The sequence below is a fragment of the Bufo bufo genome, chromosome 3 (genome assembly GCF_905171765.1).
Source record: "Bufo bufo chromosome 3, aBufBuf1.1, whole genome shotgun sequence".
In the NCBI taxonomy this organism is placed as follows: domain Eukaryota; kingdom Metazoa; phylum Chordata; class Amphibia; order Anura; family Bufonidae; genus Bufo; species Bufo bufo.
This window is the reverse complement of record NC_053391.1, coordinates 674,990,615-675,012,536: the sequence shown is the minus strand read 5'-3', so window position 1 is coordinate 675,012,536 and position 21,922 is coordinate 674,990,615. Positions and strand designations below refer to the sequence as shown.

The 21,922-nt window shown below is 46.1% G+C and overlaps 1 protein-coding gene across 1 annotated transcript in view; it reads right to left on the bottom strand.

Moving 5' to 3' along the window:
* Nucleotides 1–15,716: 15,716 nt before the first annotated feature.
* Nucleotides 15,717–21,922, bottom strand: part of SYTL2 (synaptotagmin like 2) — a 67,953-nt gene continuing 61,747 nt past the window's right edge. The window contains exons 15-21 of the mRNA XM_040426396.1: nt 21,549–21,718; nt 21,090–21,192; nt 20,651–20,812; nt 18,877–18,955; nt 18,688–18,793; nt 17,044–17,249; nt 15,717–16,410 (exon numbers count right to left, since the gene is read on the bottom strand). Coding sequence (XP_040282330.1) covers nt 16,265–16,410; nt 17,044–17,249; nt 18,688–18,793; nt 18,877–18,955; nt 20,651–20,812; nt 21,090–21,192; nt 21,549–21,718 — 972 coding nt within the window. The 3' untranslated portion in view covers nt 15,717–16,264. The remainder of the gene's footprint in view (nt 16,411–17,043; nt 17,250–18,687; nt 18,794–18,876; nt 18,956–20,650; nt 20,813–21,089; nt 21,193–21,548; nt 21,719–21,922) is intronic.

Below are 21,922 nucleotides of genomic sequence, written 5' to 3'. Positions count from 1 at the left end.
GTCACTAATTGTAATCACTTGATTAAATGATGTTGTACACATGTATTGAAAAGCTGGATATGTATTTAGATGCCAGCATGCTGTTGGTCTGTGCACTTGGCATGAGAAGGATCCCGGAAGGGGATTGAAACGTTGCCTATTTTGTGTCACATGTGTGAATAAAGACACTGCGTTTTTTTACAAGAAGAGTGCTGCGTTGATTTTCTATGAATATATATATATATATATATATATATATATATATATATATATATATATATATAAAAAGAAGATATCCCGAAAAGTAAAACCAGGGAGGGACCACAGCCTGAAGGACCTTACGTCCGAAGGAAAGATTAGACACCACAGAGAGATGTAATCTATAATGTCTATAGAACGTCAAAGCAGAAGTCCAAGTGGCCACCTTGCATATGTCTTGGCTGGAAGCTTCTGCTGTTTTTACCCATGAGGTGGAAATTACCCTGGTTGAATGGGCCGTCCATCTCTAATGCAGCGTGCCAGACCGCAGGGAAAAAACACGTGAGGCTCACAGTGGGCCGATGGCAGCAATAAGGAGATTTTTGTATAACTTACCAGTAAAATCTCTTTCTCGCTCTTTATTGGGGGACACAGGAACCTTGGGTATAGCTATGTCCTCTAGGAGGCGTTAACACTAGATAAAGCTCCTCCCCTGGCAGCTATACCCCCTCCAGCCTGGAAAGAGAGCTTCAGTTTGTGTACAAGCAGTAGGAGAAGCAAGCCAACCAAGAAAAACACCAACCATGTCAAAAGACCCAACGGGGTTCTAACCAGCAACAGCTACAACTGTGGCCGGACAACAATATTGGGTGGGTGCTGTGTTCCCCAATGAAGAGAGAAAAAGAGATTTTACTGGTAAGTTATCCAAAATTCTCCTTTTCTCGCCCATATTCATTGGGGGACACAGGAACCGTGGGACGTCCAAAAGCAGTCCACAGGGAGGTAAAAAACCACAGACCAATGGAAGCAAGTGTCCCTGCAGGCATCAAGAACTGTCGCCTGCAAGACTACGCGGCCCAAGCAGCGACCGCCGATGCATAAGTATGCACCTGGTAATTTTATGTGAACATGTGTAAGGAGGACCAGTAGCCACCGTACACAATTGTGCAGCCGAAGCGCGATTCCTCCGAGCCCAAGAAAACTCCCACCACCGTAGTGGAGTGAGCCGTGACACCTAAGGGCGGAACCCTGCTCCGGCGAGGTATGCTTCAGCACTTGCATACCGAATCCAACGTGCAATCGCCACCTTGGAGGCCGCCAATCCCTAGCGAGGACCCTCCGGAAGACAAAAAGGGGTTCCGTACGCCGGAAGGGACTGGAGGCTGCCAATAATGATTAGAGCTCTGACAATGTCCAATAATGTAACTCCCTTCCGTAGGGTGTGAAGGAGAGGGACAGTGAAGGAAGGACAATTTCTTCATTAATATGGAAGTCAGAGACCACTTTCGGGAGAAGAAGGAATGGGCAGGAGGACCGCCTTATCCTTGTGAAGAACCAGGGAGGGGATTTGCAAGAGAGCACCCCCAACTTAGACACCCGTCTAATGGATGTGATAGCCACAAGAAAAACTTCCTACTAGGACAGGAGCCGTAGTGGAACTCCCGCAAGGGCTCAAGGGGAGAAGACTGGAACGCTGAGAGAACTATATTCAGATCCCAAGGCGGTAAGGACGGTACGGAGGAACCGTGTGTGCCACTCCCTGAAGAAAGGTTTCCATGGGCACCAGGGGAACCAGAGGACGCTGGAAGCTGCCCCAGGACAGAAGCGCCAACACCTGACCCATCAAGGAACTAAGGGCTAAACCAAGGTCCAACCCTGATTGTAGAAAGGATAGGACCGTGGGGAGAGAAAAAACGGAGTGAGGGGATGTCCCGGCTTTCACAGTAGCCCAGAAAGGACCTCCAGGTCCCATAATAGATCCTGGTTAGATGCAGGCTTCCTGGCCTGAATCATAGTGCGGATGACATCCGCCGAAAACCCTCTCCACGTCAGAATGGCAGTGTCAATAGTCACGCCGTCATCTAAATGCTGATGTAAGACCGGACCCTGTGAAAGAAGGTCGACTCTGAGTGGCAGTGACCAAGGGACGTCTCCTAGAAGGAGAACTAGGTCGGCGTACCACGCGCAACGGGGTCAATCCAGAGCGACTAGAATTTGTCGGAATGTCCTCCATCCTGATCTTCCGTAGAACCCTCGGAAGGAGGGTTAGAAACACGTAGGGAGGGAGAACTCCTGCCAAGGAGAAATTAGGGCATCTACGTCGCATGCTTCCGGAACTCCGGCTCTGGAGAGAAAGGTGAGAAGCTTTCATGTAGATACCGTTAGCACACCCGGACCAATAGAATATTCCCTGTAGGAGGAGGGATGTGGAGGGCGCCACAGCCCACCAGTCGTGACCGAAGTGTGCCTGGAATGGAAGGCCACCAAACGAATACCCCGTGCAATGCACGGGGAAGGTAGTAACGTAGGAACTACCAAGGCATTCGGGGTGGCTATGAACCATGAGCCAGAGGAGGAAAAGACAGGAGAAGAATAGGCTAGGTCTAAGCCTATTCCCAGTCTGAGACCGGCGATATACAGAAGTAGCCAAGGATTAAGTGGCTGTGCAAAAATTCCGCCTGAGAAAGAAGCCAGGCAAGGGGAGTCACACTGTATTGCAAGCCCCATACCCCAGCAGAGGAGGGGGGCCACCCACAGAGGCCACCGAATTCAGTGCTAAAAAGAGTCCACCGCCTGACGAAAGAGCTGTGCAGTAAGAACCCAAGTATGTAGTGGTAACGCAATACCGCTCCCACAGTAGTCCCACAGTAGTAGCCAGCGCTTGTCCCGTCAACGCAAAACTGAGGGGGAGACCTGAGACTATCTGTAGAAGCCACGTACCATACTGCTCCAGTTAAGTAGAGCGAACCTCAAAAACTCTACCTGGAAGGGCACTGAACAGGCGCAACTGCCAAGCTAGCGCCAGGGTAGGACCCCTACCTGAGGGGGATGTCCCACTGCAGCGACCACGAACTCGAACATTAGCAAAAAGCTGCACCTGTGGAGGATAACAAGCTGTAGCAGCTAAACCAGAGTGCCCGCATAACCACTTTCCCAAGAAGGAGTGGTGGATAGAGAATACAGAGTCAGTGAACACTCGACTCGCTGGAACATACTTACGATATATGTGCAATGGTGTACGCACTACGTATTGATGCGGGCCATATCATGACCGACTGTAACAATGGAGGCCCATGGAAATGAGGGGTCTCTAGGACACATAAGTGATGCTAGGTAACCCCCTGCCCAAAACCAGCACCAAAAGAAAAAGGATACAATGAGGAATAGCCACCGTATCCACTAGCAGCACCCATATACCACTAGAGAAAGAGTAGCGGGTACTGACCGTTGCCACGCCCCCTTGTGAACTAAGCGAAGGCAACTAGAGCCGTGGCGCAGTTGAATTGCAGCATCCGAAGACGCTTAGATATTCCCCAGCTAGTGGATCACTTGTGGAAGGGGAAAATGCAACAGGAAGCACAGTGATGTGCAACACTCCGCCTATGGAAGGATAGCGCAACAGTCGGACTGTATCCAATGGTGGAGCAATTACCCTACCTATGGAAGGTGGAATGCATACGGCAAGTACCGAAGCCAGTGGTAGGAAAAAAATTACACCTATGAAGTGGGTTAATGCCCACAGCGAGAACTAGTGCATGTGGCGAGTCCTGTACCCCGTGGGAGTGCAATTAATGCACCTAAGTAAGGGGGTAATGTACAGTCGTGGCCAAAAGTTTTGAGAATTACATAAATATTGGAAATGGGAAAAGTTGCTGCTTAAGTTTTTATAATAGCAATTTACATATACTCCAGAATGTTATGAAGAGTGATCAGATGAATTGCATAGTCCTTCTTTGCCATGAAAATTAACTTAATCCCAAAAAAAACCTTTCCACTTCATTTCATTGCTGTCATTAAAGGACCTGCTAAGATCATTTCAGTAATCATCTTGTTAACTCAGGTGAGAATGTTGACGAGCACAAGGCTGGAGATCATTATGTCAGGCTGATTGGGTTAAAATGGCAGACTTGACATGTTAAAAGGAGGGTGATGCTTGAAATCATTGTTCTTCCATTGTTAACCATGGTGACCTGCAAAGAAACGCGTGCAGCCATCATTGCGTTGCATAAAAAGGGCTTCACAGGCAAGGATATTGTGGCTACTAAGATTGCACCTCAATCAACAATTTATAGGATCATCAAGAACTTCAAGGAAAGAGGTTCAAATCTTGTTAAGAAGGCTTCAGGGCATCCAAGAAAGTCCAGCAAGCGCCAGGATCGTCTCCTAAAGAGGATTCAGCTGCGGGATCGGAGTGCCACCAGTGCAGAGCTTGCTCAGGAATGGCAGCAGGCAGGAGTGAGCGCATCTGCACGCACAGTGAGGCGAAGACTTTTGGAAGATGGCCTGGTGTCAAGAAGGGCAGTAAAGAAGCCACTTCTCTCCAAAAAAAAACATCAGGGACAGATTGATCTTCTGCAGAAAGTTTGGTGAATGGACTGCTGAGGACTGGGGCAAAGTCATATTCTCCGATGAAGCCTCTTTCCGATTGTTTGGGGCAAACGGAAAAAGGCTTGTCCAGAGAAGAAAAGGTGAGCGCTACCATCAGTCCTGTGTCATGCCAACAGTAAAGCATCCTGAGACCATTCATGTGTGGGGTTGCTTCTCATTCAAGGGAGTGGGAATGGGCCCAAAAACACAGCCATGAATAAAGAATGGTACCAAAACACCCTCCAACAGCAACTTCTTTCAACAATCCAACAACAGTTTGGTGAAGAACAATGCATTTTCAAGCATGATGGAGCACTGTGCCATAAAGCAAAATTGATAACTAAGTGGCTCGGGGACCAAAATGTTGACATTTTGGGTCCATGGCCTGGAAACTCCCCAGATCTTAATCCCATTGAGAACTTGTGGTCAATCCTCAAGAGGCGGGTGGACAAACAAAAACCCACTAATTCTGACAAACTCCAAGAAGTGATTATGAAAGAATGGGTTGCTATCAGTCAGGAATTGGCCCAGAAGTTGATTGAGAGCATGCCCAGTCGAATTGCAGAGGTCCTGAAAAAGAAGGGCCAACACTGCAAATACTGACTCTTTGCATAAATATCATGTAATTGTCGATAAAAGCCTTTGAAACGTATGAAGTGCGTGTAATTATATTTCACTACATCACAGAAACAACTGAAACAAAGATCTAAAAGCAGTTTAGCAGCAAACTTTGTGAAAACTAATATTTGTGTCATTCTCAAAACTTTTGGCCACGACTGTATACAGCACACATTGTAGCTAGAGATAATGTCATCGCGCCACCCAAGGAAGGGGCTAATGCATACGGCAGGTACTGAACCCAGTGGAGATGGAATTCAGCCACCTACAGAAGGGGGAAATCATACGTCCGGCACTGAAACCAGTGATACTGTGGCAGGGGACAATGTATAAGGCAAGTACTGCATCCTGAAGTAGTGCAAGTATTCCGCCTATGGAAGGGCGACAAGTACCGCTGGCCACCGTAGACGCAATCTTGGGAGATTGCTTCAGATTCATGTCAGGGTCTGAATAAGTGATTCTCTCCCCCCCTCGGACGGACCCTCTCCTGTGAGGTGTGTCTGAGCATGACCCAGGGAGGAAGGGTGGGGTTGCAAGGAGAAAGATGTGCTGTAGCTCGCACGCACGTAGGTGTACCCCGCAGAATCTCGCCTCTGGCAGTTGCGGACTGCGCAGGTGGGGACTTATCAACCAAACGACCCAGGGGGTGGAATGGGAATTCTAGATGTCTGTCCACTGGATCGCGCAGGCGGTGCATTATCAATCAAACGACTCCGGAGGGTGGATTGCACAGGTGGAGAATTATCAACCAAACAACGGGGAGGGTGGATTGGGAAGGTCTGAGGTCCTTAATTGAATGGCACCGGCTGAGAATTATCAACCAAACGACCCCAGAGGGTGGACTGGGAAGTTCCAGCGGGCCCCCACTGCATTGCGCAGGTGGGGAATTATCAACCAAACGACCCAGGGGGGTGGATTGGGAATGTCAGAGGTCCCTTATGGAATGCGCTGGTGGAGAAGTATCAACCAAACGACCCAGGAGGGTGGATTGGGAATGTCAGGGGTCCTTTATTGAATGCGCTGGTGGAGAATTATAAACCAAACGACCCAGGAGGGTGGATTGGGAATTCCAGAGGTTCTCCACTGTATTGTGGAGGTGGGGAATTATCAAACGGCCCAGAGGATGGATTGGAATCCTTCAGAGGTCCTTTACTGAATTGAACAGGTGGAATTATCAACCAAATGACCCAGAGGGCGGATTGGGAATACTTCAGCTGTCCTCCACGGGATCTGCGAAGGTGGAGAATTATCAACCAAACGGCCCCGGAGAGCAGATTGGGAACTATGAGAAGTCCTCCCTATCCAATATGACACGGCCCAGCGTGATACCACCAGACAGTGTGGTCCTGCGGTAGTGAGGGCAGAAGAGGGGGACCCATATGGCGCACATTTTTTTATTTTTAAACTAAGATGCCGGCCTCAAGCGCACAAGAGGCAAGAAGAGGTTAAGTTTTTCCACATTACAAAACTTGCACTAGAGTAGATCCCCAGATATGCCGGCCTAAGAGGTGGCTGGGCAGAAAGGGTTAAGGCCAGTTAAGGACCGGGGCGGAGCTCAGCATGTTTCTGGGGGAGGGGGAAGTAGGGCGGGAAGAGTTCGCGCCAGAGAGCCCCCCCCCCCTCCTGGGGACTAAGTTTGCGGCGAACCAAGCCCATGCGCACAGCCGATTAGGGCATTGCCAGTCCCTGCATCGGCCGGCCACAGAGAACAGAGCAGCGGGCGAATGCGCCGGGGAAACAATAACGTGGCCGGAACACCATGCGGTGCCGGTCGAACGCATGGCAGTTAACCCCAGTTAAGGGGTGGCAATGAGGTAGGTGCCGCAATAGTGAAATCCCTTCTCGTATGTGGAAGAATTACTGTCGGGGAGCGGGAGACTCTTGCGCTCCCCTCTCTGCATGTGCGCTCCAGATGGCGGTATTAACCCCCTATGTGCCGATGTCTCCCGGTTTGGAGGACAACAAGAAGGGGAGTGAAGGGAATGACATCAGGGGTGCTGGGAATGACTCCAGAGCTGGGAATGGCCTCAGGGGTGCTGGGCTATGCTGAAGCCCTGTGCTGTTGAAGACTATTGCCACCAAGAGAGAGGGAGGGCCAGGAGTGTTAACATACTCACCTAGTCCCATGTACTCACCTCTCTTCTCTTCCCTGCCGCCATCTTCCCCTTTCTCTTCTCCAGCAGGGTCACCCCTTCAGCTACTGGCACCGTAGTGGCAGGATGCTGGAAAAGGGGCTTGGATGGGTGACCCTTCTGCTGGCGGGATGCAGGGGAGCGAGGCTGCCCTGGTCCACCTATTCTTGTGGAGGGGAGGAGGCAGCGTAGAGAACCAACGCTGGCGTGCTCCCCCGGGAGAACAGGGAGGCGAGGCGACCACTGTTTCCCACCTGAAAACGGAAAATAAAAAACTAAAATAAAAAATCTTTAGGAGCTACCCTGCAGAGCAGGGAGGTCTTGCCTCCTATTGACACTAGAAAAAACTGAAGCTCTCTCTCCAGGCTGGAGGGGGTATAGCTGCTGGTGGAGGAGCTAACAGCTTTTACTAGTCTCAATGCCTCCTAGAGGACATAGCTATGCCCACGGTTCCTGTGTCCCCCAATGAATATGGGCGAGAAATTTCATGTACTCACGGTTAGCAGATGCCTCCCTGGGCCGGCGTGCAGTGGATGGGAAGACAGCATTAAATCCTCCGGGGCACTCTCTGTTGCAGGGAACACCAGCCAGATGTTGGTTGAGGTGCCCTTGATGGTGGTGATGTTTAGGGTGCTTGTGGCTGGGCCCCTGTGTTCGTGACTCCAGCACTGTTAGGTGCAAATGTTGAGAGTAGTAGTTGTAAGAATGAGGAGTCAGTAATTGTAAACCAGTTGAACATTTACTGAAGATCAATAGTCTCTGGACAGTTGGTACAGTTCATCAATGGACAGCTTTTGTATGCATAAAAAGTTCAATGGTATTCTAGTCTCTGGTAGTGGCAAATGTATTCAAGGAATTGTCCTTTTAGGAGTAGACTTTTGACAGGCAAGGATCCTGATAGAAATCCTATATTTACTTTACAGCACACTGGCACTGAAGATGCTAATAATTATTAATCTAGGAGTATTCCTTTAAGGGCGTCCCCCTCACGGCAGGCAAACACATCTGCTTAATTCTTTGCCAGGAAACTCTTCTAGAAAACGGGTTTTATGGTTTCTCACTACCACCTGGAAGGTTAAGTCTATGATAAATGACAACTTGGCCTAAGTTATCTGGTTGTGTCCAGGCACTCTGTAAGCTTCTCCTGGTCACTGGTGCTAATGAGGTCTATAAACCTTGGTTAGCTGTTACCCTCAATAGTCTCCTTGCATCTCTGTGTATAGACTCACTGTCTGGTGCTGGTCTTCTGTAGGTATCTTCTCCAGGCTTGATCAGGGCCCAGAGGAAAATAAAGCAGCTACATGGTGAATTTGGCCTGTCTCCTTCCTCCATGGCCTTGCTTCTTACTCTGACTACATTCTAATCTCAACTCTTTACTCTCCTCTCTACGCTAGACACACCCCACTATATACACACTATGTGGTGCCAGCACCACCTAGGGTCGAATGGATGTAATTACATTGCCAGCCAGAAAATAAAGAATACTATACATTACAATTCAATAGGTACAGATATTCAGATGTCTGAAGTGTCCCTTTTTCACACATATGTGGGACACTGCACATCCTGATGTAATGGGTTTCTGCATGGAAAGCTAAGCTTGAACAGGGTTTCTCAACTCCGGTCCTCGGGACCCACCTACCAGTCATGTTTTCAGGATTTCCTTAGTATTATGCAGGCGATGTAATTCGTGTCCATGCATCAGGACTTACCACAGGTATTTATTCTATGGGATATTCTTAAATCATGACCGGTAGGTGGGTCCCGAGGACCGGAGTTGAGAAACCCTGAGCTAGAGAAATAGCTTGTTTATTCCATCTAGCTAAAGTCCCCTTGTTCTGACCTGAAAATAGTACAAACAAGGAAGAGGATTTCCTCCAGTCCTTAGTAGCCTCAAGATACGCTAAAACACATCTCCTGACATCTAGACAGTGAAACTCTGCTTCTTTCCGATTTTTCGAGGCTGCACAGAAGCAGGGGAGGACTATTTCTTGAGCCTTGTGGAAATCAGATACTTTGATTTATGATTATTATTATGTCCCATTACTTTTGGTCCCTTAACAAGTGGGAGGCCCATATGCAAACTGTTGTAATTCCTACACCGTTCACCTGATTTGGATGTAAATACCCTCAAATTAAAGCTGACAGTCTGCAGTTAAAGCACATCTTGTTTGTTTCATTTCAAATCCATTGTGGTGGTGTATTGTTAAAGATGTGTGAATTTGACTGTTAAAGATGTGTGAATTTTATTCTATATTCAGTATCTCTAGAACTGTAATGAGTTAAACTTTTTCTTCTCCAAGTGCCTCCCTCCCACCCCTCTCTGTCTCAAGCAGGAGAGGAAGGGGGGCAAAGTGCTGCGGGCAGTGTCTGATTTCTCACCTTTCTGCAGGTGTCCCATGGAGTGTGGTGGAATGCTTAAACCAATCACATGACTTGATGATATATGTTGTTCACTGCCTATAGAGAAGCACCTCTTTGAAGTGTCACATATGACGTATGCAGTAGTAGTGTTAGACCGTCCACCATTAATAAATGGCGACCCTTAGATGTTTACATTAGCTTAACATTCCAAAGTGGTACCTACTGCGCAGATGTGAAGAGTGTTATCTCTGTTTCTCTTATCTCTTCTTAACTTTGACCAATGAAACAATGGTTTGTGTCTCAGTGAGGACTGCCCTCTTCTGAAGATATATATACGCTTACCTGATGTAATAAAAGTTAGAGATTGCTTTGACCAACTTCTGTGTCAGTGTTCAGTCTCTCAGCCGTGCGTGGATATTAACCCCCTGGGGGGGTACATTGATCAGGAACACCAGAGTGCATCTAAAATGCCCTAATTTAGGGCTGCTTTAACAAATGGCCCCCAACATGGGGGCCCCAAGGCGAAGGGAGCATCAACAGCCGACACACAAGAGGCCCCAGGACTTGACGAACGGCAGAGAGGAGATGGCTGGCTTTCATAGAACGGTAAGAATACTCTTACCTGCCTTTCTACCTTTTAGTTCGTCACTTCATGTTGGCTTAGTCTGCTGTGAGGTGGTACCCATGTAAGTATAGTAGTCGGCTGTAATGCTGAAAGCCTGGGGTCCATAGAACCATAGTCTGAAATCATAGATCATTCTGGTGTGTATATGTTTTGTGTGTGTCTGTGATTTATGTGAGGAGTGAGTTGAGCACAGACGGTAAAACCACAGACAAAGGGAGGGGATAGTAACCTCCTGGTTTGGAAGGGGGCGCTGTAGCGCCGAGGTGTGGGACAAAGGAACTCCGGCTGACCTGACCAGGAAGACGGTAGTTCCACATGACTCATTGATCAAAGGGAAGACTGCGGAGACTACCTGACCTGACCTGACCAGATTTGAGCAAACCATTGGGGAGGGTGAATCCTTTGTCTGCGGAAGAAAGGGCTAAAAGGTGCTGATCACTCCTCTGTTGTGTGTGTGTCAGTCTTAAATACTGTTTTAAGATGGGTTAGTCCCACTCACATGGAGAAGGAAAATATACTGCTCCTCAGATTGTAGCGAGAGAAGAAGGAAGTCAACATGTGAAGAACAATAAGAAGTTAAGGGAGATTATAGGATGTGATATGGAGAATTGAAAGTTAAAATGTGACAAAGAATGTTAGAGAAAGTGTGGCCTCGGACAGAAGGTCGGCCGGCTGGCAACAGGGATGAAAATCTGTAAGAAATTGTGAAGTTAGAGCTTACAGACTGAGGGCATCAGAACTCCTGTGATGTTAAAGGGGGAGTTTTAACGAGTGAGAAAACAGAGCAGTGTCAGGATGATAATTAATGGCATTAGCAAGAAAGAAAGTGCCCCAGTGTCTGCAATCAGAAAGGCGCTTGTGTTAAATGTTCAGAAATGAACTGGTTAAATAGGGAAGATCCTAAAGGAAGGTCAGTTAATGGAACTGTGAAATAGAGAAATTCATTCCCCCCCACCTTCACACAGAAACATTCCTGAGATAAGAGGAGCAGGGAAAGGGGGGAGGAAATCATGGGGGCAGGGAATCATGCAGAGTAAGTGATGTTATATGTGTAATATATTATACAAGACAATTCTGTTCAATAACTTTTTCTTCTTTCCCAAGCAGTGTACTGTGGGAATCCAGCTTTTAACAAAATGACTGTATGATTATAACATGTATATTGTCTTACAGCGACAGACCATCAGCAATTCTGGGTGTGGTGTGGCTATCTGTTTCCAGGAAAGCTGTGTTTGTCTGTGCTGCAAGTTTTTGGGATGAAAACAGTGTGGCTAGGTTGGAAGACATAAATGATTCAGTGGAATGTGAATGGGTGTGGCTTTGTGACTGATGGATGTTTTTAGCAGAGCTGTGAATGCAATTCATATTTTATGTGTAAGGGCGTGGTTATGAGCTGTTAATGAAAACGAGTACATGAAAATGTATATGAATGCGTGTGGAGTACGGTATTTTTTTTAAAATATGCGCATTGAGGATTTTATTTTCTTTTTCTTGGAAGTTTTTGGTTTTTATTGGTGCCAACAGCATTGATCAAGCTGTACATTTTTTTTTTATATCGAAGTCAATGAAAAGTTTTTATGGGCCCTTTGTGTGTTCATGTCTGTATTGTCAGATCTGTTTGTCAGATGTTTGAAGTTACGTGTTACATGTTAAATGTTGTGCTAAACATCAGAGCTCTGTTCTTATAGATAGCTGGCACATTACTGATGGACAAAAAGGAAGACCACAGCGTCCGACTGAAGGGGGTGGACTTAGATGACTCAGAGCGGAGGGAGGAGGATAGGGGTGGACGTTACAGACAACGACAGCCCTTGTGCCCATCCCCTAGTTATAAGACACTCCCATGGAAGATGAGAAGTCCTGTTTTGTTTTCCAGTCTACTAATTCCGCGATAGGGAAAGTTGGATACTTCTGTAAGCTAAAATGCAGAGTAACATCAAGCGGCATTGGGTGGTTCAGTGCTGCCAACCATAGGTAGTGTTCCTTAGGCATTGCTACAGCCCTGATGTCAAACGCCTCATTGAAGTGAGGAAAAAGTAAGTCTGCCACCCTATGATGGGCCTGCAGAGTCTGTGGGACCCAGATCCCAGAAGAGAGAGTGTTGTGCTGTGTGTGGTACTCCTCGTCCACACCACACGAGAGGATTGTATTCTATGTTGACCATGTCCGGATCACTGTCCGTCCCCACAGACACCCATGTTTTTTTGTCATAAGGAGAACACAAAGGCAGGTAAGGGGGGGGGGGGGAGTTAGATCAAGATTAGGAAACAGGAAATCCAGTATCTGCTCTACTTTTAAACATTTTAAGCAGATTCAGTCTGGCCCAATGATATCCCCCACTCTGGGTGATAAAAAAGTAGTCCCGTTTTTTGATTGATACTGGAGCAGCCAAGACAGTTGTGCACAGCAAACATGGCCTCCCCTGATTTACTCTCCAAGGACTCCAGTCTTTGGGTAGAAGTGGATGGGAAAGTAGTACGCTCCTTTTTCAACAGAAATCATCCATATTAGATTTGCCCCTAACCAATATGCGCTTGCCCGTTTGCTGGTCAGTGGTAACGCCCCTTGTTGCCTCCTGGGTGCAGATTTGCTTGCAAAAGAACATGCTGGTATCTCACATCAGGAGGACGGCACTGTGAAGCTTACAGGTGCCCTCAACGACCAGGAACTTTGTTTGTTGGCCATTAGTGATAAAATTCCCTGGTCCATGTTTGTATCAGTACTCCCAGAAGCTGAGAAAAGCAAAACCACTCACCATTGGATGGTACATGACCTACATGCCGTTAATGAAGCCACAGTTTCTAACACCCACATCGTGCCCAATACACACACACCTTGTTGGCTCAGGTTCCCATTACCCCTACTCACTCCACTGTGATTGATTTGTCCTTTAGTCCCTACCGCCTCACAGATGAGGTGGTAGATGCTTTTTATGCCTAGAACTGGCAATTTTGTGTTCCCCCACAATGTACTATCAGATTATTACATTTAGATTGTATTGTTATGAAGTGAGTGGCCATGACTCAGCTGTCCTCACCCAACTGCATGGCCAGCAATAACGCCCCGTAGCATATTATTCAGTCAGACTTGATCCCGTGGCCAGAGGTGACCCTTTCTGCATCAGAGCTGTAGTAGTTGTACTAGCTATGCTTGATGAAAGCTCGGAGATCGTTCTGAACCACAAAGTGATGGTGATATTACATCTATCCTCATGAACATACAATCCAAATGATTGTTTTGTTGCCCGTTATTTGAGAATGCAGTGTTCCATTTTGTTGCCTGACAATGTTGCTCTCCAAAGGTGTAATACTTTGGACCCAGCCACCCTGTTGCCTCTGGACCAAGGGGGGAGGGAAGAGTTAGGGCACCGCACTTTAAACTTTTCTTCCAGATTCAAAGGAAGAGGCTCCTGACTGTTTGCAGATGTCACGAGAGGTAGTGGGATTTGGTAAATCAGCCATTAGGTAATCTAGATCATGTGCTCTTTGTGGATGGATCGAGGTATGGCCAGGATGGCAGGTACTACACAGGTTGGGCAGTGGTGATTAAACGTGAACTACCACACATGTCTGCTCAAGAAGTGGAGCTAAAAGACTGAAGATGGCTTGCAGATATGCAGATGGAAAAAACAGCCAACATTTACACTGATTCCAGGTGTGCTTTTGGGATAGCCCATGACTATGGGCCCATATGGAAAGCCAGAGACTCCTTGATCGCTTCAGGTAAACCCATTGAAAATGGGGAAGCAGTGAGGTCTCTGATGGAAGCCCTCTTGTAACAGATTATGTGATCAGTTTTGTACAAGCATTTGACTAAAGTACATTTTCGAGTTTTTGCTTCACTTCCAGGTTTTGATAAAGTACCAGGAACCCACCCACTTGTGTCTGGAGATTGGGTGGTAGAAAAAGACACGTTAGAAAAGTCCTAAAACCCTGGTTTGATGGTCCATTCCGAGTGTTGTTGACCACAAGCACAGTGAAGCTCAAAGAAAGCATAATTGGATTGATTTCAAGGAAGTGTTGAGACTGGTTTTCCCTTGTGTGACTGTTAATCATGACTCAAAAGAATATGGAAAAATTGTATGAAAACATCGATCCGGAAAATCAGAAGCATTGATGACCTCCAGTCCCCCCATATAATGTCAACGCCAGTTAGGGAAAGATCATCTGACTTCCCCGTGCTCAAATCCAGTGTCACGGGAAGCTGTTCGCTAGGAAAGACTTGTCGTGGAAGCTGGTGAAGAGGAGGCGGAGCATTGGGACAGATGGTTAGGTTTAGGGAGAGAATGAAATTCAAGGGGGGACTGTTAAAGATGTGTGAATTTGATCACACATCTTTAAAAAAAAAAAAAAAAAGAAGATGTGTGAATTTTATTCTATATTCAGTATCTCTAGGACTGTAATGAGTTAAGTCTCTCAGCCATGCGTGGATATTAAACCCCTGGGGGGGGGGGGGGGGGGATAATTGATCGGGAACACCAGAGTATCTAAAATGCCATAATTTAGGGCTGCTTTAACAGTATAGAGCCAAAAATGTTAGAATTGTGTCCATGTCCCAATATTTATGGACCTATGTTCTCCTCGTGTTTGCGTAGGTTTGCTCCCACACTCCAAAGACATACTGCTAGGGACAGGGGCATAGCTATAGGAGGTGCAGAGGTATCAGTCACTACTGGGCCCAGGAGACTGAGGGGGCACAAAGACCCTTATGCCACATAAGAAGACACTGGTTTTATAGAAAGTGCATGAAGGTCAAGCTACACCTCTGGCTGAAGCGAAGGGGTTAGGTCAAGAATATGGTGTGTGTGGGGGGCTGCTATTTCAGTTTTTGCCTCTGGCAGCATGAAAGCTATGTGCTTCCCTGCCCCTGGCCACAAAGCACTGAGGAAAGTGGGGCCGAAGCTAAACTCTTGCACCAAGGTCTATAGTCTTTAGCTATGCCCCTGGATAGGGAACAGATTGTGAGGCCCATTGGGTACAGCTTGATGCTAATGTCTGTAAAGCGCTGCAGAATATGTCAGTGCTATATAAGTGCATAATAAAATGTGCATTTAGCTGATAGGCAGTCAAAAATACAAACCACAATCATTTTTTGAAAATAACAAAAATAAAAGAAATATTTGGTTTGGAATTCAATCACTTTATTGAGATAATTACATATATACATTTACATTCTAAGTTTATTTTTCCTCTAACGCTCTATTTTGTATAAAACCCATAGACACAAGTACATGTATCTAGCCGTAGTTTACCTTTTACATTTATAAAATACAGAAAAAACAAAGAAAACTTCATACCACGCTGAAAGTCGGAATATTTAAACTCTTCCTACCCAGTCGCACCAGTATAGACACAAGGCAGTAATAATTAAATATTTATAGAGATCTATATTTACCATATTTTACACCATTTGCCCCCATTTTTTGCAAAAAGCTCATAAGTAGAGGAAGAAACTTACAGATCCAAAAAATAATTCAAAACAAACAAAAAACAAAACAAACTCATGACATAAATCTTGCCCACGGTAGTCACATGAAGCCTGAGCCATAATGGTAGCAGCGTAAGTGCAGGGAGAAACAGAACAGAATGTTGACCATTAAAATGGGTCTTCCCCTTTAGCTACAGGGGGATATATCATGAAGACATAGGTAGCATTTAACGGGGATTCTTCATCTTGGACCCCAAATGATTTCAGATGCAAAACAGCCATGACCCTAGGTAACACCCCCGGACCCCTTTAGGTATATTTGTGAAACAGGGCATCTCTAATAATGGTTGCCTTCAGACATCTCATGGACTTTGATGGCCAATCCAGGCTCGAATAAATCATTGGAGCTGCCAAGCCACATGAATTTTCTGAATTTGTACCCCTGTTTTGGGGGATTCGGCAGAAAGAGAGTGAGGATCATAGTGAGGATCATAGTTATGGAAAGTGATCACAGTGCCGCAAAGTTATGGAAGCATATACAATATTTTCTCATTTATTTAGAGAGCTTGGCCATCTTTAACATGCGTAGTGGCAGAATCGCATCAATACAGATGTTGGGCGAGGTGATCATTTTTTCCCAGATGATTGATTCCTCATGACTAGAGTCCATCCAGTCTACAGGTGTTCCATAGCTCTTTCCTGGGGGAAAAGTAACAGTCGGTTGTAAATGACAAGGTTATTATTTTGCTGTATCCCTAAAAGATGGTCCCAGGAGAGGGAGGTTCTCCTACTAAAATGAATGTTTATGTTTGCCTGGACAAAGCAGGATTACAAGGTGGGCAAAAGTCTCTGCTACCTGGCTGATAGGAAGGGTTTTTGTTTATGAGGTTACCCCTTATAGGACATGTGGAAGTCATAGCAGGGAGTCCTGATTTGGATGAGCACCTCTTGCTCTGGCAGAACCAGCCTCTCCTCCTAATTCATGGTCAACCATTTATCTGATGACCAACACTTTCTGTGTTGATAACTTTTGAACCACTGATTGCAGCAATCGATTTCTGAGAAAATTCTGGTCTTCTTTGACATGCTACATGAGCCATTTCCCATTGGAAAAAGATTGCCCTTTATCCAACATGGCGGCCATATTCTGGACATAGCCTAAAAGATAGGCTCCCTCACCTGTGACTTTTGACTCACCCATTCTTTTTACCTCTTGATCCGGACTACAGAGGGCTGTACAGCACATTGGGAGCAATACTCCCCCCCCCCCCCCCCCCCCAAATCCTATAATTATGACATCTACTATAATAACTCTGCTGCTCCTCTTCTTACCTGTTCCAAATCCTATTCTTGTGCCTCCCAAGAAGTGATTGGTCAGCTTGTTGTTGTCCCACACTGTCAGCTCCACGCAGGCTTCTCTCAGGTCGTCTTCCCTGAACCCATCGTAAATCATCTTGTGGTTAAAAAAAGGGTTTGGCGTTTTGCCCACAGTTCGTGTTTTCTGGCGACTTTTCCTGCTTGTGTCCGGTAATATAGTGCTGCAAACATGGTTAATAAAAGCGTAAATAATTCAGGGTCAGACATGAGAGAGAATACAACGGTCATTACACATTAGATGTATGATGGCCGAACCCACCAATTTCGGCAGGACTAGCCAATAATCTAACGTAGGGATCAGCAACCTCCGCCACTCCAGCCGTCCTGAAACTATAGCCAAGCATGCATGTGTATGTGGGGGGTCAGGAGAGATAGACGTTGGCTAAATGAGCGTTCAGCTGACAGCTATTTAAAGGGGTTATCCTGGAAAAGATAATGACGACTTATCTTCAGGATAGGTCATTATTATCACATTGGCGGGGATCCCAGCACCCCTGCCGATCAGCTGTTTCAAGGAGCTGCTGCGCTGACTGGAGCTCTGGTGAGTAATGCAGGCTCCCAGCTTTCCGAGGACAGCGCCGTACATTGTATAGTGGCAGTGCTTGGTATTGCAGCTCAGCACCATTGACTTGAATGGCGCCGAGCTGCATCTAGGCCATGTGACTGATTTACAGGGATGTCACTGGCCCTAGAAAAGGCTGCAGAGCTAAACAGGGGTCCCAGGTGTCGTACCTCCGCAGATCTGATAGTGATGACCTATCCTGAGGATACGGTAAGTCATAAATATATTTTCCTGGATAACCACTTTAAAGGGGTTGTCTCATCTCAGACAATGGGGCCATATCGCTAGGATATTGTCTTATAGGTGCAGGTACCTCCTCTGGGCCTCGCACCTATATCAAGAACGGAGCCCCGAAAGTGGTGGAGAGCGCACTGAGCATACGCAGCTGCCCTCCATTAATTTTCTATGGGGCCACCGAAAATAGCCAAGTGCTGGCTTGTCTATTTCCGTCGGTCCCAGAGAAGTGAATGGGAGCGGTGGCCGGTCATACGCGGTGAGCTCCCATTCACTTCTAATGGTGAGAGCGCATGGTGGTGGCCGGATCAGAAGTTCTCCAGCCACCACTTTGTGGGGCTCCATTCCCAATATAGGTTCGGGTCCCACCGCTGGGGAAATATCCTAGCTAGCGATATGCCCCCATTGTCTGAGATAAGACAACCCCTTTAATGTGTATGACCAGCCTGACAGTGACTATTCAGAACCTTTAAAAACATTCCTGTAATAGATTAGGAAATTGTAGGAGCATGCTGGGATCTAAAGTTTGGAAACCACTTCTCTAGGAAACTTACCTATTTTAGGCCGTTACCTTAAGGTGCGTGCCGTCTAACAGAAATTCCACACAAATGTCCACGTGGATTTTAAATGTCGTAAGAGATTTTCACAAGATAGGTATCACTTCAGTCAGCTGGATCAACCCTACCAGACAGGCTGTACGGTTGATGCAATAGGGCCAATCCTGCTGACAGGTGCCCTTTAAATTTGCCTAATATAAAATTCTGCCTTGGAGCGATAATGGAATAGCGGTGAAGCAGAATTACCATTTTACGAAGGCGTTGATCTTGTTTTCCCGCAGCATCGGCAGCTGGATACACTCCTTGATCCAGATTTGCACTTCTCCAGATGTGTTCGGCTTTTTACCAACTTCTAGATTCAGGACAAGATTAGAATATCCTGTTATCTGTCAGAGAAGCCTGGATGGATGGGAAATTGTTAATAGCAGTACTTACCAGCAGAGGACACCGGACTATACTGCAGGGACAGACTTATCTCTCCTCTGTTCACTAGCCCAATACCAGACGCTGGTGTCTAGAAACAAAATGGGTGTGTTCAAGCAGAGTTTGGTTACTTAATGATAGTTTTTTCCTTAACTTTTTATCTCCACATTTTTTTTAGTTTTTTTTATGAATTAAAAAAAAAATATATTTTTATTATTGACCTATGAGGCTTGCTATTTGCTGGATGAGTTGTACTTTTTAATGGCACCATGTATTTATCTCTTTTGCTTATATAGCTCACCAGTGGAGCTCACTATCTAAATTTCCTTAGCCTTTGGAGCGTAGGAGGAAGCCAAAGCACCCAGAGGAAACCCACACAAATACATGCAAACTTCATGCAGAAGATTCCTTCTGTCTGGTTAAAACCCAGGGCTCCAGCGCTGCCAGACACCAGTGCTAAACACTGAGCCACCGTGCTGGCCCAAGTATGCCATTATGTTTTTTTGGACTTTCGGGGTAATTTATTAAGACTGGCATTTTAGACTCAGGTCTTAATATCCCCTATAGCTGGCGGTGTATTCGGCGGAGTTATGAAGAGGCACCGTCCTATGTATCCACCGCCGATTCTAAATGTAAGACAGCTTCCTTGTGGTCTTCCGTTTAGACCAGGGATGCTCAACCGGCGTCCCTCCAGCGGTTGTAAAAGTACAACTCCCATCATGCCCTGCTGTAGGCTGTCCAGGCAAGCTGGAAGTTGTAGTTTTGCAACAACTGGAGGGCCGCAGGTTGGGCATCCCCGATTTAGACCATTTTCTATGTCTAAACCAGGCATAGAAAATGGTAAATGAGACAGGCCTGTTTCCTTCCCCGCCCACGCCACACCCACTTTTTTTAGACCTGGCGCGAGCGGGAAAGTGTCGCAGATTGCAACGCAAAAGGACCTTCTGCGCCAGAACTATGCCTAATATAGGCGTACTTCTGGTTAGTAAATGACCCCCTTTGGTCTTATTTTGTTTACTGTGCGTTATAGATAACTATCAGTTTGCAGCAGTTCCAAAGTTACAGCTTTTTTCAGGTTTTCTTTTGTACAATAAACCACTAGAAATAATGAAATATTGTTTTTTACGTCCCCATATTCCAAGACCCAAAACATCTTTATTTTTCCATTGATGGAGCTGTGAGGGCTACTTTTATTGGCACCATTTTGGGGTACAGATGACTTTTCAATCAGTTCTAGCATTTATTTATTTTTTTACAGTGTTCAGGACAGACATGTTCATTTTATTGTACCGGCGGCCATTATGGACACAGTGATACCAATTATGTATAATTTCATTTTTTAACATGGTACAGGACTTTGTAAGGGATAAATTATAGGCACCCACACATGGCAGACCTGCCACTGAGCCACCGTGCTGGCCCAAGTATGACATTATGTTTTTCTTTTGGACTTTGGGGGGTCATTTATTAAGACTGGCGTTTTAGACTCCGGTCTTAATATCCCCTATAGCTGGCGGTGTATTCGCTGGAGTTATGTAGAGGCACCGCTGATTCTAAATGTAAGACAGGTTCCCTGCTGGGGGGGGGGGGGGGGAGGGGGGTGTCTCCAAAATATATTCCATACACTACTCTGAGTTTGTTCTTAAAAAAGAGAGACCGTTTTTTATTCACACTGGATGAAACTTTCTGGCTAAATTTTGTATTGTAGACGGAAGATTTATGGACAAACTGTTCCACCTCGTTTGGAAAGAGCGAAGATAAAAGACTAGTGCAGGCCGCTACTTACTCGTGCCTCAAGCAGGTACCAGTTCTTCTGTTTATTCTGCCAGTCCCATGTTGACAAATTTACATTGACTTCACCCAGGAAACTGTTTCGGCCGAGGACATCATGATGCCACACAGATACGTTCAGCGTCTGAGCCTCAAGAGATTCTTTCGGGATCTTGTACTGAACAAAAAGAGAGTAAAAAAAGCAAATCAGATCCCAGTACTATGGCACCGTCACACGGGGTCACAGCTAAGGGCTCGCGGGTAGGAGTCCGAGACACCGACAGACCTCTCTGTTTTGGCCACAGTATCTGGATTGAGGGCACAGAGTAGTAGGAAGGAAAGTCTAGGTATATATTTCCAAGCCAGACATAATGGTGGGTAATGAACATGTTGGATGGGCCTTCATAAGTGAACGACCCAAATGTTACTTTACAGCCGCCATGATGGTTTCTTACCCTCAGTACTTCGTTATACACAGGGTTAAGGATCTTTTTCTTCACTGCGCTTTTCCTTTTCCCCATCTTTGCTTTCTCTGGAAGTAAATACGTCTTCACGTACCTGCAACAGAGAGCAAACAGGTTGTAGCTTCCCCTACGTATAGTACGTCATCTGCCTACAGTCGAGGCGAGGTTCATGGGGTCTGGACAACAAATAAAATTGACAGATGGTTCAGTCATAAAGTTGCCTGCCTAAAAAGCTAAAGATTCAGAAAAGATGTGATTTAAGAATTTTTCAAATTTTTTTCTTGAACTTTTTCTCAATGTGTCCCATGGACCCGTCAGCGCTCCTGCATGGTAAGGTGCATACTCCCGCATGGTGGGCCCTCCTGACACGTCTGTTGTAGTATTCTTCATAACATATCAATTCTAGAGCATATTGTCTTAGAACAGAGGAGCAAGACCTATTGCACTCACGGGTCAGAACGCTGCTTCTTGACGTCTACCGCCGCCAGGTCTTTGCACTGGTAGATAAAGATTTGGAATTCCTTCAGCTCTTGCGCATAGTCAATGGCAAATTCTATGCTGCCTTTAATGTCCACGTTGCCAAAATCACCGCTGTACACGCTCATGACGCTTCCGCTTACCTTAAAATATGAATGAAGGTAGGGAATGAAACACGTTACTACTTCATAAGTATCTTATACTGTAGAGTAGTGACCACTCCCCATGCATTATTTTTGCTTAAAGAGGATATCCATTGCCTATCCTATAGAAATGGGTGAAGAGAACACTAATGGAGGACTTTAAGATGCATCTTTGGCCATAGAGACGTGTCAGAAGCTTTAATC